Raw genomic sequence first — 17,923 nt, 5'->3', positions numbered from 1 at the left:
TAAAGGCCTCTGTCCTGTGAGATGCGTGGTGTTCATTGAGATGATCCTGTTGGCTTTTCTTTCCTGATTTTCTATTACCCAAGAAGGCATTATTTTGGTTAGTGGAGATTTTCCTGCTTGCAATTCATGTAACTAAAGAAGTCTGTGACAGAGAAGCTCAGCTCTTTGCCGGCTTTTAGAGCATATCCCTTGTTTGATCTGTTAAACGTGACAACTTAAACGATGCAAATGCCTTTGGTTAAAAGCATTCCCATTAGAACTAAATAGCATTCACAGTCAGTCCTTCAACTCTGTTCCTTTGGGAGGCTCCCGCAGTGATCTGGTGGCTGAAGACAGAGATTTTAGGTGAAGACAAAGGATTTGTTATTTTGGGTGGCATAACTCCTTTGATAGCTGAAAGGTGTTAGTCAAAGCCTGTTTCATTTTCGTTCATCTTGCGGGAATTGCTGTTGGCTGTTGTGATGAAACCTACTTATGTAATGAATAAGATTTCTTTAAGATACCAAAGGAAGGAGAAACACAGCAGGATTAGGGATTAAAGAACAGTGAAGTGGAGATCTGATTAATTCCTCTTTACCTGAGTCACTTGTATATAGGAGTGGGTCTCACTCCACTGGAGGCCAGAGAAATCCAAGTGCTGATTCCTTGCTAGTCTGAGATACGAAGTTGAGTTAATTTATCCCTTGTAGTTACAAATCCTTAGAAGGTCCCAAATACCATGAGCAGTCACTTGAGGAAAAGTAACAGATTACAATGAATTGATCCACCTCTTTTCTGATCCTGTTCTTTTAGGATATAATTAAATACACTGAATTCCAAACGGAGACTATTTATTCAGTTTCTGAAAAAGTTGAGCTTAGAAAATTCCATTTACTCGGTGCTGCTTAGAGCCAACATTTTTCTCAGTACTTCTAGAATTTTGAGTGATTTCATGGTGTAATATTCCTTTGATAGTTTGTGTTTTCTGTGTGATAAGAAGCAATATGACAAAAAAAAAATCTCTGAGGACTTATATTTCTTTTCTTCTTGTTTCCACACAGGAGGAGTCAGTGCACAAATCAGCAAGTAGCAGCAGCATTTCCCCCTCCCAGATGGAAGACCCCTTTCAGGAAGGCACCAGCAGCAGAAAGAGTGAGTTTGATTAGAGGAGAGCACAGCAGCTGCTTCTCCCTACTTCTGTTGCCTTCTGTTATATGCACTTTGTCTCAAACTCTTTTATAGAAAGCTCAAGCTGAGTAGTGTTAATGGAATAAGTCTGTAAAGCTTGTTCAGCAGGCCTAGAGCCTGCTGAATAGGTCAAGTCTGATTAATGACTGGAAGGCATTAGCCTGTACTATCCAATATGGGATATCTTTGTGAAACAGAAGGTTTCAAATTTCTGAAGACAAGAGAAACAAGTACAGGTATTTTAAGAGTAGAAAAACATTGTTAAAACATTCTTGGACAAAACAGCATTTTTGTCCTAGAATTAGCAGGAAGAGCATGAACAGGCATTTTCTTGAGACAGTGTGTTGGAAAGGAAAGATCAGTTCTTAACTTTGGCCTGCAGTGACATTAACTCAGTTAATTCATGAAGACAATTTTACAGCAGTGTAGACTCCTGTAGCCCCTTATTTATTTTCAGTTTACCAACATATTCAGAAAAACTGTGTACATGCTTTTCAGCCAAATGTTTATGCATGATATTAGAATACAGCACTGTATGTCCTTTGTGGTTCCTATGACTTCCAGTTTGAAAGAGGGGAATTGGTCAGCCTACACAAGAAAATATGTTTCCACTTAACTTTTGGCTCAAAACAACAGAAAATTATTCATTTAGGCCTTGCAGAGGAAGTGAGGTAACATTAATGTATCAGTTGTTATGTATTTATGATTTCCAGTTCCCAGGGCAAGGTGGAGACGTACCAGGTCCCTATACTAGTGTTTGCAAAAATTCCTGTTCTGCATAGTTGGGCTTCGGGCTTATTTAGAGAATTCAACAGTGCCAAGGAGTGTTGCTGTGGAGTGATGTCTTTATATCAGAGTTTTAAGCAGTCTTATATAAATTTCAGGCCAACACTATATAAGTCTAAAGAGAACAACTGGGATCTTGAATTTGATATGGAACTGCAGAGGAAGTCAGATTAGTGAATAGGGGGTAGTTTGGCTGTGCTCATAAAAGACTTTGTTGCTACAAAAACACATTTTGCCCTAAGACTAGTTTCCTGCACCTTTGTCAGCATTTCAGTGGATGTACTTGTTTGAAAGACACCTAGCAATCACCAGTTTTCCTAATAAGAAAAGTACTTACTGGGGAGAGGGCAGGATCTGTTCTCTTTCTTTCAGTTACAGTTATTGTAGGTGTTACTGTGTAACAATATTTTAATTTTTTTTCAGAGTGTTTCACTCATGAAATGTGTAATCTACTCGTGTATTTTCTGTGCCAGTGGTGAATAAGTTGGATAAGCCAATATGTTGAAACACTGAATGGTACAGTGGTGCATACACTGGTGATTGGAAGTAGCATGTCTATATGTGCTGTTTTTATGAGTATTCCTGTTCTTTCAGTCTTGAAAATGTGATCCATCTAACAGACTGTACTGAAAATGCTGTGTGTGTGTGTGCATAACTTCAGCCACCAGTAGGAGGAATTGTATCAAAATGACAGCTGTTTTGAGTACAGAACAATGTTTTCCAACAGTCTTTCTTATGAGAGCTAATTATTTCTACCGGTTTAATCTTAGTGCCTCCAAAGTTCTTGCCAATATCCTCTACACCGCAGCCGGAGAGACGGCAGCCACCTCAGAGGCGACACTCCATTGAAAAGGAAACACCAACCAATGTGAGACAGTTCCTACCACCTTCAAAGCAGAGCTCCAGATCGCTTGTAAGTGCAGTGAGTGGTAGGAGAGAGAAAAAGAGGCGTGCTAAGAGTATAATGAAAATTAAAACTTGGCTTCAGTGTGATTAGAACTTGACTCAGAGAAAACTCCTCAATTCAGAAACAGCCCTTGGCTACTAAGGACATTTTGAAATCAAGATTTGAACTTTGTTTCTCTAGCATATTGATCCAAAATCCCACGTGCAGGTGCCTCAGAAAACATTTGCACTGTGATCAGGACTATGTGGGTAAAACCACATGCCTTGCTTTTATTTCAAAATGTTGTCGAAACAGATGTGCTTCAAATAACTGAATTTCCATTTGAATAGAGATGATTCCAAAGCAGTGGATCTATTTTGTTTTTCAGTTGTTGGAAATGTTTTCATTAATGGATGAACAAATGGATGGAATGGTTTCTTTTCTTCCCACCTTAAGAACTTGTGTGGTTAATGTTTATACATGTGAAAGCTCTTTCAGTAATCCAAATCAAGGTTTGACTACGCTGCTTTGTTGAAGTCACCGAGGCAAAAACCTGTACTGCTACTTCAAAAGAAAGTACAGTACATTTGATCAATTAGCTTTAATTAAGGGCTGTTTTCCAACGGAGTATATGTGGCAAAGGGTATGAAATCCTGGTTCTTTTATGCTGACACACTGATTAGTGCTTTGTCATTTCATGCAGGATATGTTCCTTGTCTCTTTTCCTACCAGCAGGGTTTCCCAGTATGCCCCATGAGGTGCTGGTGAATAGAGAAATTGATAAACACATTCAAGTTTTGAAAGGAAGGCAATATTCATTTGCCCCATCTTTTGGTACAATGGCATTAATGGGCTTTGAAGAGTGTTCTTGTTGGCCCAAGAGATGGTGGCCCAGATCCAAAACTATTAGATGATGAAGTTGAACTGTAACAGAATTATCTCCAAATGCTCTCACAACTTGTTTCCTCCACTTCTTTTCAGAGGTTCTAGTGGATTTTGTTTATTACATCTTTCCAGCTAGAATATAGTTTCTTATTCCAGGTGAAGGGCAGGTAGTAAAGTGTTGCTAAATGCACAGCACAAGTAGAATTCTTCTGCAAATGTTAACTTGGAGAATAACATATTGCCCAAGACCTGAGCTGGAGGGTTCCTTGAGCATATGTTTCCAGATATTATCAGTATAAAATGGACTGCTCTGTCATCATCTGCAGCACTCACTATATGTGGAAGCACAAGATTTATTTTCTGATAGGTCCATGGTCATTCACAGACACATTATTTAAAGGGAGGATGGGGGAAAGCATTGTATGTTACAGTGAGGCATTTATTCTTTCATGTTTTTAATGTATCTAAATATGTTACATCATAACATCGATCTCATCTCATGTATTTGAGGGGATCATGGAACTTAAAAATCTTATATGAGGCCATTATTTTAAATAGCTGAACCAAATTCTTAACAGGACCTTTTTGACCACGTTTGTGTTTTCCTTCTGTCAGTCTGTTTACTGGCATATGCCTAGAAAGATATGTATGAAGTAAAACCATTGCAGAAGAATTTGTTCAATTATTCCACTCCCCCATAAAAAAATATTAAAGGAAAGGGAGAAAAAGTCATTAGATAAATCATCCAAACGTGGCGGGAAGACATCTGCAGAATTCTTGAGTGATGTTGCTTAATGTTTTAGAAAGTCTGGGACAGGTTTTGCTAGTTTGGTTTTTTTTGGTTGGTTGGTTTGCTTTGTTTTTTGCTTCAGAGCTGTCACCTAACTTGGTTTTGGCTATGAAGTGAAAAACAAGGAAAATCAGTAGTGAAATGATGTTCCTTTAATAAGAATCTGGTTTATTTGATGCCTAGAGAGCTAATTCTTAATCTTGGCAATAGTTCCCTCTAGGGTGTGACAGACAACTCCCACAATACTTCTGTTGTTTTTAATTTTAGTAGATGGTTTCTGATACGCTGGCACCAGCCCGGTTCCACACTTTGACTTACTGCAGCATCTTTCCTTCCCCAGAGGATGCCAGCTTCTTTCAGAGGCTGCGCCAGATGCTGCATTTGTAACATTGCAGTTCCTTGAGTGAACGCTTCTAAATAAGTGCAGAATATTATTTACTTTTTATTTGATTTTACACTTCTTCATCCCTTCCTCCAGGACTGATGGAGCTTCATTTCTTATCATCTGCTCCTGTGGCTGCAGTTTCTCTTCAAGGTGAAAGAGGCCTCGTCAATAAATAGCCCTCAGTGCCACTGAAAACAGGCAGGACTTTGCTACAGTCTCTTAGCAGGATTAGCGAGAAGCTGGCCTGCCTTGCATACTAACTACGGTTTTGTGATGTGGCATCTCATCAGACAGAGGGGATTAGAGCTAAGGAGGTGGGGAGGGGAAACAAACTTGGAAAGATGCCAAACATAGTCCTTTCACTGTGTTACCCTACGAGTGCCAAATAGAAAGGCGTAACCACGGCAGGACAGCTCAGTGCTGTTTTTCAGGATCCGGTCTGGTGGTGTGCTTACCCTTGAGAGCTAACTCGTTGTTTAATCAGTGAGATGAACCCAGTGTCTTGAGGTGTGCATATGAATTCCTTTGTAGTTTGTTTGCTTTTTAAATAATAATAATTATGATGGTGATGATCATTATTATCATTATTTTCGTGATCCAAAGGACCAAAGTTAATGGTTTCATTTACACACAGCATTCGCTTCTCTGCTTCCTATCTATTGTTCAGGTTCCTAGGATAACCAGTTTATTTCCAAGGATGACTTTCAGACCACTTTTTTCAGCTATGCAAACAGCTTCTCTGCTCAGCTCTCATCCCGTTGAAGCAGCCATGTGCGGGGTGGCAGGGGCTATGTACTATCTCTGTGAGAGAGCTTTTGCCAGCAGGTGGAAACCCGCAAAGGTTTGCCTCTTTTTGCTGGCTTTGGAATTCACCTTCACCAGCATGTTCCCTCTTAGGGGAGCACTTCCTAAGCTGTGGCAAGAATTAAAGCTTAGGCTGGGACATTGCACCTGATTGACATTGATTTCAATGTGCGTAGGATATTTATGTGTGTCTTCAATCACCTCACAGGGAAAAGAAATCAGTTCTGAAAGGACAGCAAACTAAAAATGCAACATCACAAGATTATCAATGGGACAGACCTTAAATGTTACAGCACATGAAGATCCTGCAGCAAAAATCCAGCAGAATTATTGTAATTCATGGACTATGTTAAAAAGATTAAGCTTTTGTGGGTCTAACAAGATATATCATGTAGAATGGAAGGGCATTTGCAACCTTTTTTACTTGAAAACCTAAATATCGTTTTGTTCCTCAGCACACTTACTTATCAGAACTTGCAGAATAATTAATAGCTATGTACCAGGGTAGGCAAATGTACTAAAAAGAAAAGCTGATTCTTTAACCCCTATGCCACATTGACCATCAATAATTTAAATTTTTCCTTCTTTTTCTTGTCCCAACCAAAAATTGAAAGCATGAAACCTGTTGCAGGAGAGATTATAGTTCAGATATCCATCTTACTTTTTAGAAAATTTTAGTCTGCAAAGCATGAAGACTTTAGAGTGCTTGACTAATTGTGAATTGCAGAATTTGGTGGCCAATCCAGCACTAGTTCATATTGCACTTCAGTTGAGCAGCTCATTTGAATGCCGAGTGTCATCCCCTAATGAGAAGTTTTGCAAGAGATATATTAGTGTGAAAATGTGTTGGTCATAAGGACCTATTAGGTGAGTGTATGCTGAGAATGACCTACAAAGCCCTTTATTTCACACTATGGATATTTAGTACTTAGTACCTGTTTTTCCTGAGTAAAAAGTAGTAGCTGTATACATACACCTTAAGCTCTTATGGTATATATATTAGGATTTCACAGTCAGTGTTAAACAAATTCTCATGAGGGTTATGGAAACTTCAAAACAGTATTTTTTTAATAATATTTTTTTCCTTTAAAAATAAGAATACTGAATTATCTTTCATATTAAAATAAATGTTGAGTACAATTCCCAAAAGTCAAGACCATTCAAACCCTGATTTGTCTTTAATATGTTCTGTTGTATGCGAGTGTTGCAGAGAACTTAAGTTCTCACACTTGAAGCTGCCTAACCTGGGTATAGATTACTGTTGAAAGTTTGAGCAATAACTCCAAAGCATAATTGTTTAATGAAGTTTAGTCAGTGCTTAGTTTAATTTTGATTAATTTAAATGTCTCAAAGCTAAAACTAAAGATTTTCTCATGTACTTATTTCTATTCTGAAAAGGAAAAAGAAAATCAAGCAGTTTTCCGAAATCAGCATAATATTTATCTTTCTTTTAATGTTGCATTAACATTTTGTTGTCCTTGTGTAACCTCTGGAATTAAAACATTAGCATTTAAACATGTGAACATTTTCTATGTTTCCCCCCTTGCCTGCTGGCTATTTCTGTTTGCTGTAGTGGTAAGCACTTTTAATTGGTACCACAACAGACCCCCACTATTCCCCTAGTACCTGCTCTACACCCCACAGTAGATCTACAGACCACTTCCAAAGCAGCAGTGTTCACTGACGGCATCGGCCCATAAATTAAAGGAATGGGCGTTCAGGAGGGGGAAGGAAGTGCCTTCACGTAAGAAGTCAATTTCTAAAGGACTTAAAGCTCTGATTGACTAAAAACATTGAGTGGGCTTCATTCAGCGCAGGGGGCTTCGCAGTCTCCCACGATGCAGAAGTGAGGGGTTTTGCGGGTGTTGTGTGCTTGGTGCTTTCCCACCCACTTCCTCTTGCGGGGTGCCCCGGCCGCCAGCCGTGCTTTCTCTGCAGCCAGGCGGTTGCTATGGAAAAGACCCCAAATGAGATGCTGATAGCTGCTGGTTAGCTAGGAAGTTGCTCCTAATGAACCAAAGTTATTTTGTGTGGCTGTGGGGTTTTGCACCTCAAAGGAAATTGCAGTTGCTTTTGACAGTTTGTGTTTTCCAGAAAACTAGTGAGGGAATATACCCCAAAGGTTTAGCTGACAAATCTAACAAAGTTAACTCAATTCTAGTCTTTTGTGGGGTACTTTAAACAGAGTGAAGTTTCTTTGTGTTCCCTTTCTAGATAGGTAAGACAACAGTTTTTAAAAATGTGGTGGTTCCTAAATGCTAATGTTTGCCAGGTCTGCAACGTAGAAAGATTTTCTTTTAAATCTAATGGAAAGACAGAAAGGAACTCTAAGTTCATGTAAATTGAACATTTCACAACTCATGTGAATCACAGCTTTGATTTATAAATGAGATCTCTAAACTGTCAGCAAAGTCTTTGTGCTTGCAGGAGACATTTCCTTCGTGCATGCAGAGCGCGTTACTTGTCACTGTCAGTTCAGCACAGTAGCCCCTCTGGGCTAGCTGAAAAGGTTCACTAGGCATAAAGGGATGGGAATTCCCATGGAGGTTTCTGTCTTTCTGTTGGACCTGTGTAATCAACTGCGGGGCTGGATTACAAATTGGGGGGATGATTTTTATTCTGTGGTACCAAAACCAGGAGTTCTGTACTCAATATTCTCCTAAATGCTGTAGTACAAAACATACAGAAATTTCATAGGTGGGAGGTTGTTTTATAATCAGTCTGTATTTCATTTTTTGCCATTAATAATGCAGTATTGGATAACCAATTCTCATGCTTTATATTTGAAGATTACTCTATAAAGTTTAAATTGCTATTGTTACTGTCCTGGCAGCAGAAAGGAGAACCTTTCTGCCTTAGCCACAATGTATTTTTGTAGGTCTGGTGGGATTCTGATTATGTGAGCACCAAAATGTGGTACCACTGAATAAAAATGTTTGCTAGAATGGGCTACTAACAATTTTCCTTGGCCACCTTGGGCACCACAAAGTCTCAGAGAAATTGCTTGTCTTCAGACAGAAGATTCCCAAGTAATACCATGTGCCAAATTACCTTTTCCCTTTCAAACTATAAACCTAAATGTTAATTGGTTAAAACAGATCTTCAAAACAAAAGACAAATAGAGGGAAGGGTCAAGTGCTGGGTGGTTTGAGGAGGAAAAATGAAGAAAACTCTCACTGTTGTGAAGGCTGAACATCAGACCATTTAGAGCACACTTACACAGTCTCAGCTGGCTTGAAACTCATGTGATGCCCATGAATGTGCCAATGCTATTCCAGTTTGAGGGGAGAAACACTCGATTTCTGGAGTTACTAACCAGGTGGCTGGCTTTCTAGGTTGAAGTCTGGAAGGAAGTGCTTTGGCTTCAAAATAATATGGATTTTTTGGCTTCCAGGAGGAGTTCTGTTACCCCGTGGAGTGTCTCGCTCTGACAGTGGAGGAAGTCATGCACATCCGTCAGGTGCTGGTGAAGGCAGAGCTGGAAAAGTACCAGCAGTATAAAGATGTCTACACCGCTCTCAAGAAAGGGAAGGTATGCCTGCACCAGCGGGGGCTCTGAAGCCTGTTGAGGGGGGCCAGCCACACACACCTCCCGCGCATGTCCCCACAACGGCAACCTGGGAACTGCAATCCGAGCTCACTACTCAGATCCCCTTGTTTTGCACAGTGCATGGGAGAAAAAGCAGAAATACCCACCAAACATCCCCCTAAACGTATAACATATGGAGCAGTTCCTTAAAATATATGCTGAAAACATCAAAGCTTTTGATAGAAATAGCTTATTTGTTTAGATCTTCTATAAAAATGCAGTAGCATTTGCAGTAATCAGAGCATATCTGTGCATGTATGTTTTAATGTTTGCTGACTGAAGTGTTTTCAGTCCCCATGCCTTCTGCAGTATTACTTAGCATTTTTATTCCAGAAAATAGAACTACAACTAGCAGTAGGAAATTACAGCAGATTTTTTGGTATGAATCCTCTCCTTCCCCAAAATCAACAGAATATTCCCCCGCTTGACTTGTTTCCCGTTTTTAGAGTGGGAACACAGTTATATTTTGTGTGACCCCATAACAAGTTTTCTCACATTACTGAACTTAGTGGTGTCTGGTTAAAGATTGGGTCTCTCTTCTTGGTTTAGGATTTTTTTTTTCTGTCCATGCCTGACTTCCGTCTTCCAGCTTTTAGAGCCCAAAAAAGTGAGCCACCTCTTCAGAGTCTCCAGGTCCTTTGAGATGTGTCTTCAGGTCCCACCTCCCTGAGGCAATGGACCCTGCAGGCAGGGCTCACTGTGCTAACCAGCAGTTTGAGCTTTGCAATGGCATTTTTGTATACATACTTTGAAAGCACTCTAGAGAACTTCAAGTACCTGAAAATCAAAAGAATCCTAAATGTCAGTCCCAAATCTGATTTCTTGACGACTTTTTTGTGAACCAGAATCTCAGTAATATTCTTTAAATTGGCCAGTGACCTCTTTCCATTCCTGGCTGTGAATACTTTCCTCAGTAAGAGCAATAACTCCCTTTTAACTATAGTTCCCTTTTAAATATAGTCTCTGACAGCTTTTGCTACTTGCATCTACTGATTTCTGTCTGCGAATTGTTGGTTTGTTTTTTTCTGCATTATGAAACGAACAGAAATATTTCACCCTGGTATCTGAAGATGTGTTAATTCATACTGCTACTGGGGATTTGTGAGCTGTAGCCCTGATATTCAGAGGTCTGTGTATCAAGCAAAAGGGAATGAGAACCTTCACAAGAAGTCAGGCAACATGTGACCCAAGAAGAAGGTTTCATGTTAGCGAACGCAGTGACTAATACCTTTTCTTTCTGTGAGCTGCAGATTGCTAATTGGTATTTACCAATAGAAGTAGCGTCCTTTTCCCCCTCCTTTTGACTTGTGCTTCTTGAACATCATCAACACATATATTTTTACTTCAAAATATATTTTAACTATAGGACTACCTGTCTAATGTGTGTAGATTTATTTAGAAGATTTAATATTTTTAAGGCAGAGGGGACCAGAATCTTAAAAATCCACCCATTAAATTCAGCCATTGCATATTGTCATGGTCTATAAAACTTAATAATGAGGTTTTATCAAATTCCAGAGTAAGTAGATGCTTTGTTTAATTAACTCCTGCTATTAAAATTGTTCATTTTTATTTCTAAACAAATTTGTCTAGTCTTGCCTCCCAGTCTTTAGATCTCAGTATGTCATCCTGTGCTTCATTAAAATGCTCTTCATTGTTCATTGCCTTTTCTTCACGTAAATGTTGTTAAGCTGTGATCCTTACCTCCCTTGGATAAACTATATAGAATGGCTTTGTTATCTCACTGTAAAATAGGTTTTCCTTAAGTAAGGTTGCTATTACAGTTCTTTTCTGGACCTCCTCTAGTTTTCAAGAACGTAGGACTGGAAGAAAATCATCAAATGTTATCACAGGCAACCACTTGGTGTTCCAGAACCTGATACAGACTGTTAGGAACAGTCTAATTTCCAGCCCAAATTTACTCATGGCTGAACCTAAGCCCATTTGTTTTTGTGTTCCTCAGTTATATTAGTTATTCTTCCTTGCTGTCGTTACTCTTACTTTGCTGTTATTTTTTCTATAGCAATGCTATAAACACCAGTGAGGGAGGAGTAAAAATAAGCAATTATTTAATTTAGGCTGGCAATTAAAAGAGTATTTCTAAATATGTAAAGATAAAATTCTGGATCGTTCTTTTCAATATCCTCTTGGAAGTGTGGACCCCAGCACTGGATGCAGTACTGTAACTGTGGTCTTACTGGTGGATGAACTCATCACTGTGCAGGACTTTGTCTAAAATTGTGAACTCCTCTGTTCTTCTTTTAGCTCTGCTTTTGCTGTCGAACAAGAAGGTTTTCTTTCTTTACCTGGTCTTACACTTGTCAGTTCTGTAAGAGGTAAATATTTGATATCTGATAATAAATAACTACCTTTTCAGAGTGAAATATAAGGATTTATACATTAGAAACCTCCCAGTAATTCTGCTGCAGAGTGTTTATTGTTTTTTTATTTCTGTGATTACAGCTGAGGTTAAAAAAAAAAAAGTGTGTAAAAACTGTTCCCACCTAAGTGCAGAACTACTTCCTTAGACTGAAATTCTTTGGTAAAAGTGAGAGAAGCACTTGTTTATTTTTTTATGCTCATGGGAGGGTGAGGTAGATTTTATTCAGACTCCCCCATCAACAGCTTCAAATTGTCTATTGTTGGGGAAAATATTTCAAGACAGAAGAATATATGACCTTTTGCATTACTTTTAGGGGACTGGAGAGGGGAGAAGGGATGAATCATTTGCTGACAAAATGAAAAATTTTAAGTTGAACAGTGAGACAGTAAGTCTGGAGATATGTGGAATCACTGACCTTCTTGTGTCACTTACCAAAGGATGATCCTTTAGAGAAAAAAGGGTTACTTCATTTTCCCTGTTTTGTTTTTAGCTGTTGTTATTGTTTAGCCCTTTTATCTTCTGAAGTTAGTATTTTCAAGAAGCTATAAAAATAAAAATGCTTTTTTAATGGGATGGGGCAGGATTCTAACTCTTGAAAATGTTCATTTCTTATTCTTTATTTAAATATAATTTTTCCCAATTGGATTCATGCTCTCACTTTCCTACGCAGGCCTGTATGCTCACAGTGTTGCAAAAAAGTAAGTAAATAAACATACAGTTTGTCCCTTCTTAAAAATCTGTAATCTTTGGTAATGCTGCTTCACGTGTTCCTTTGGCTGTTCTCACAACAGATGCGATTGCCGTCAAAGCCATATTCCACCCTCCCCATCTTCTCACTGGGACCTTCAACCTTGCAGAGAGGAGAAAGCTTCATGAGGCCAGAGAAACCCTCCACCAGTCACCACCGATCACTGAGGAGCATGCCTAGGTGAGAAGCATCCGTAGGTCATATCTGTCTATTGGAAAGGCTTCCTAAGCATTTCATCTCAAGTTATAAATCATTAAGAAGATTCTGTCTGCCTGTTTTGTAGTTTTTAATGTTTATAATACTTCTAATAACCTTTCTGAAGACTGAAAAAACGTGTCTCTTCTGTTCACTTCTTTTACTTATCTTCAGAAAGAGCAGTACTAACAGTGTGACTTAAGCCTTTTTCACATTACAGGTCAAAACTTAACATGAGACTAGGACAACTGAATTCCTGTAGTACCTCTAAAAAATACCCTCAGTATTTTTTTCCCATGTGAATAGGCTCTTAGGAGGTAAATCTCACATCCTGGAATCACTAACTGAATAGGAATTCAGTTGAATGTCTTGCACAAATTTATCTTCTAGCCACGAAGTTTTTCATTTTCACTTTACCAAAGTATCTGTTGATTTTATACCATGTATACCCAGATGGTTTTCAAAGCTAATCCCAGAAATTTTATACAAAAGATCACTCTTTTGAGATGATGTATAGTAGTAGTTCCTGTACTCCCTCTGTTCAGAACCCTATGTGCTATCACTTGTGCTATGATGCTATGTCAAAATTAGACAGATACATCATCGAGTTATATTTGTTAATAGGATTAGTTTGGCTAAGTTAAACTTTACATCTGCCTTCATCACCCTGCAATCTTACTGAACCAGATAAAAGCTGTCCTCTCTACTGTTTGGTCTCCCTGGGTCATTTTGGGGGCAGGGAGAAGCAAGATTTGAGTCAAGACTGTTCTGTCTTGCATTTTCCAGCAGGTCTGCCTTGGGGCCCAGTAGCATGCTGGTAAATAATGAGATGGGTCTTTTGCCTTTCAGGTTGACCTCAAGGTCCAAATCTGTGGATAGGTCACATGAAGAGCTACAGTTTCCCAAAGAATTAATGGAGGACTGGAGCACAATGGAGGTGTGCGTGGACTGCAAGAAGTTTATTTCAGAAATCATCAATTCAAGCCGACGCAGCCTCTCTCTGGCCAACAAGCGAGCCAGGTTAAAAAGGAAGACACAGTCTTTCTACATGTCATCACCGGGAACCTCTGAATACTGCCCATCCGAACGAACTATCAATGAGATCTGAGCCTTGTGCCTTTTTATTTGCTTTTGTCCTTCATGAGGTCATTATCCATAAGCAAGGTCACTGAGACTGATTGCCATTCCGTTGCTTCGTTTCACTTAACAGGCTTGAATTTGCGTTAGCTCACAGGATTTCCTGCTCCGAGGGTTTCCAGAGACACAGAATGCTGTGTTTGTATCTGTACAGAATGATACACAACGGGTCAGCTGTTCGCACTGGAAGAAAAACAATAGTTTGAAATTGTTACCTCTTTTGTACATGTGCTTTGAAACTAGAAAGCCTTTTCTTGCTTTCAGTCTTTTTTTAACCATTCTTTGAATCATTTTTCAGGAGATGAGCTGAAACATATGCTTAAAGGAGAACCAAATCTAACAAGGTGTCAGTGTCAGCACAGTAGCAAACAGTAAGTCATATTGGCATTACCAACCTAGTAACGCTCGCATCCTAGTTTAAATGGCGCAGTTGTATCACACACCACCTACCTAGTGAGAGTGATTGTGGTCAAAATGATCTTTCTTCAAACTGTTTTTGTTGCTCTGAGATCAGGATTCAGCATGGGACTTTACAGTGTCTGTGTCCTTGGGCAAACACATCTGACGATGCTGTTCGCTCCTGTGGTTGGCCATTCCCCTGCGCTGTTCCACTTTCTAAGCCTTAGTGCACTTCTCAGTGTCTCCTGAGCAGGTTTTAGTAGTTTACTTTCTATCTTGAATGTATGGTGATGATGATTAGTAGCAGTAAATTTTAGTAGTAGACAGAGTTGTACAGATTATGGGGAGGATGGGAAATAAGGGCGGTCCTAATTTTAACTGAATACCTGTAAAAAGTTGTTCTTGTGGTTACCCAGAGAAAAAAGGTGGGTAAGGTGTACATTTGTATTATAATGGAACACAAATACTGCTATAATTACTCCTGACAGCATATCCACTGTTAACCCCATTTTTCTGGGGTTTCTAACTTGGCTGTAGAATTTAGTATTCTGCTGAAATTTGGGACAGTGCTGTCTCAGATTGGGAGCACCCTCTCTCTCTTTTTTTTTTTTTCTTTTCTCATTCTCTTTTTCCCTGTTTAATTCACTCACAAGAGAATGCTAGACTAGATGCTCCTATAATGTTACAAAGTTAACTGACATCACATGCTTTTTTGCACTTTTATATTCAAAATAATTTTTTTAAATTCAGGCATAGCCAGAGTTTAGTCTATAATTTGATCATTTTGGTATTTAAAAACAAGTTAACATAGCCAAGTTATTAATACTTGAAAATCAACTACTGTAATTTTTTCATAAATTTTTAATACCCTGAGGCATATTTAATATCTATATAGCAGTGTATTATAGAATGACATAGCAGAAAAATTTCAGATCTATTTATTAATGTTTCTATACTTCAGATTAATGAGAGATACCTCAGAACTGCTCCAAAGTAGCTGGGACTGGATTTACATAATTTGATTTTAAATATGTATGTATCAAAACAGATTCTCCTGTCCAAATATTGTGCGTTTAAAAACCCAGCGGAGGCCAGACTGCCCAGGAGGCCCTGGTAACGTGTGGTGCAGAGGCCGCGTATTGCCTGGCCCCCATGCAGTAGCTGCGCTCCTGTTCCACTGCAGGTTGCCTCCTGCTGCCCCAGACCACAAGGATTCCCCTTCAAAGTAGATTTGCAGGTTACATTGCAGTCTTCAGAGCAGCTACTCATATATTTAAGTTATTTGGAAAAGCACATGCAAAAGTCTCCTTAAGCCTTCCCAGGGACTCATCCATCCTTATTTTTCTTTAAACACCTTCTCAGAAAATGAGAATTTTTGCATACACAGAGCTTGTTGAAATAATGTCTTAAGCTTTGACTGAACTAACACAAACAGGAAAAGCAGGGCTCACGGCTAACTCTGCCTCTTTTGTTGTCCCGTGTGAGGTAAGGTGTCTTGGCCCTCTCGTTGGGGTACCTCTGGAAACATGTTTTACATGTTGAAGCACCTGGAGTATTGGAGTGAAACAAGGCTATTAGAAGATGAGGACTCGCGGGGGGCAAGTAGCACGGGCCTGACTTGAAAGGTCTGCTGTTGCTGGAGGGTTGCCTGATCTCAGCCACATCAGCACTTTCTCTTGTTTCTGTGCCAAAACCAGGCCTTGCATCTGCTGTACAGTGGTCACTTCAGGAAAACTAGGCTCAAAGAAATGCACGAAGTCTCACTTTGGATCTCCCCTGTTCTTCTTGCAATTTTCTCCTGAAAACGCCCTGGCCACATGTTACAATCACTCCAATTCAAGCTACTAAGGTGCAGGCTATCCAGCATGCTTATTTTTCCTTTGAGAGGGATTTTAGGGCATTGCAGAGCAGGCAGAATCAAGGACCGAGTAAATCCTGAGTGTGCAAAGGGACATGGGTCCCCACTGAACGCCAGAGCCATCCACGAGAGGCGCCAGCCCCTCCGTGGGAGCCGTGATCCCTCCGCCACCTCGGCAGCCTGTCGGTGCCTTGTCCCTCTGGGGGCGGCTGCCCCTTGCGTCCAGCCAGGCCTGGGTGCAGAGCGCAAACCTCATGGGGCTTTCGCTGCCCAGCAGCACCGGGCTCGGAGCAAACGGTGAGGTAGTCGCACGATCTCCTCCAGGGTGTTCATGCAGTGCTGCCATGGGGCAGGGGGTAGCTGCTCGTGCTCACCTCCCTTCTTGCCCTGGAAAAAACCCTCCGGACTGCTGACACGAGCCCCAGCAAGCTCCAGAAAAGGTGCTGCAGCGGGCTGCCTCTCCCCTTTTGCTCCCGTCCTTCCCTCTCTGCCACAGTTACTCTGCATTATGCTGGCATTCAGCAAAAGGAAAAGCAATGGGTTCGTTGATGCTGCGAAGCCTGGAGGCGCTCAGCTCGTGCTCTGCCTGGATCTCTGCGGAGTGGGTTATTTTTAGCTTTCCATCTCACCGCTTGTGCTAGCATCCCAAATCCACTCCAGTCATTTGCCTGCGCACCTCGCGGTGCTGCCCAGCATGTCCTATTTATGGTCGAAACATCACATTCATGTCAGAGTAAGAAATCAGAAGCTTGTAAATATGTGTAATATATTTATTAATATTTAGGACGTCGCCATCAATCATGCAATGGGAATTGACTTTTCCATGACATTTTAAAAAGAAAATGAGTCCTATTTATATGTGTGTTGGCTATTATCTTTAGTAAAGCTTTCAGCCCCTTCAGACAGTTTGCACTCCATCAGCATTTTAAAGTGAGTTACTGCTGAAAAGAATATGGGACTAGCACAGTGAGGTCACATCCATGAATTTTTAAAATCTTTTATTTTTCTAGCTGTGTTAATATGCCCAAGACTTAAGTATAGCATTAGAGACCCAAGGAGTCAAAAACACCGTTGGCAGTAACAGTCTTGGTATTTTGTATATGAAACTGGTTGTTGAGAATTCAAAGCCAGCTCTGCCTCGCTGCTGTGACGGAAGTAGCAAGCAGGCCTTTGCTGCAGCTCTCACATGTATAAAACCTGAAGTTTCAAATGTTCATGGTGACGATACTGCTTATGGGTTTGTCCTGCTTTTTCCCCTCCCTCCACTATTTCCTTTCTATTGGGGGCGGGGGGGAGGGAGGGATGTTACCTGGCAAAAATAAAATGCCTTTCCATTATAGCCTTTGTCTGCGTTAATTATTCACGTGTAAGCAAATGTAAATATTCTCGCCTTTTCTTTTTCATGCTTCTGTAGTTTTGTAAAGATCAGTCAGCTGCTTCTTTTGGCAAGAAGTGTTAATGAAAATGATTGAATAACATTTGAACACTGGCTGGGCTGCATGAAGGGAAGGAAACATGTCAAAGTGTTCTTAGAATAGCAATAAAACTGCTTATGTAACACCAGTGATATGATTAGCATGTAGTGATCATTTCTAGCCAAATCCCTCTGTTACAAAAGTGGTGTTATATCAAACACAGGAGCTGAGGCACACTTTTCCTGCATGTATTACAGGCTTTGAAAAATCTCCCTCCCTCATCTTTGAGACAGAAGCGCTGCGAACCTTCTGGAGAACTTTTTCCTTCTTTTTAACCAGAGCAGGGAGAATCTTTTTATCAATCAGTCATGACTCATGTGGTGTTTGCTTTTCTCTTTCAAGCTCCTCCTTTTTCTCCCTGGAAAATTCAGGATCAGCTTCTGTGGTTCATTACTGGCTGCACGCTCTATCATTTGCAAATAACTGAAAAGCGCCA

At 40.1% G+C, this 17,923-nt stretch overlaps 1 protein-coding gene across 1 annotated transcript in view; it reads left to right on the top strand.

Annotated features, from left to right (window-relative positions):
* Positions 1 to 17,575, top strand: part of SPIRE1 (spire type actin nucleation factor 1) — a 133,522-nt gene extending 115,947 nt beyond the window's left edge. The window contains exons 10-16 of the mRNA XM_067290726.1: positions 1,041 to 1,131; positions 2,724 to 2,866; positions 9,098 to 9,235; positions 11,558 to 11,628; positions 12,346 to 12,373; positions 12,467 to 12,603; positions 13,468 to 17,575. Of these exons, the coding sequence (XP_067146827.1) occupies positions 1,041 to 1,131; positions 2,724 to 2,866; positions 9,098 to 9,235; positions 11,558 to 11,628; positions 12,346 to 12,373; positions 12,467 to 12,603; positions 13,468 to 13,726 (867 nt within the window). The 3' untranslated portion in view covers positions 13,727 to 17,575. The remainder of the gene's footprint in view (positions 1 to 1,040; positions 1,132 to 2,723; positions 2,867 to 9,097; positions 9,236 to 11,557; positions 11,629 to 12,345; positions 12,374 to 12,466; positions 12,604 to 13,467) is intronic.
* The last annotated feature ends 348 nt before the right edge of the window (positions 17,576 to 17,923 follow it).

The sequence above is a fragment of the Apteryx mantelli genome, chromosome 2, assembly GCF_036417845.1.
Source record: "Apteryx mantelli isolate bAptMan1 chromosome 2, bAptMan1.hap1, whole genome shotgun sequence".
NCBI lineage: Eukaryota > Metazoa > Chordata > Aves > Apterygiformes > Apterygidae > Apteryx > Apteryx mantelli.
Note: the sequence above shows the minus strand (reverse complement) of the source record. Positions and strands in the feature narration are given on the sequence as shown.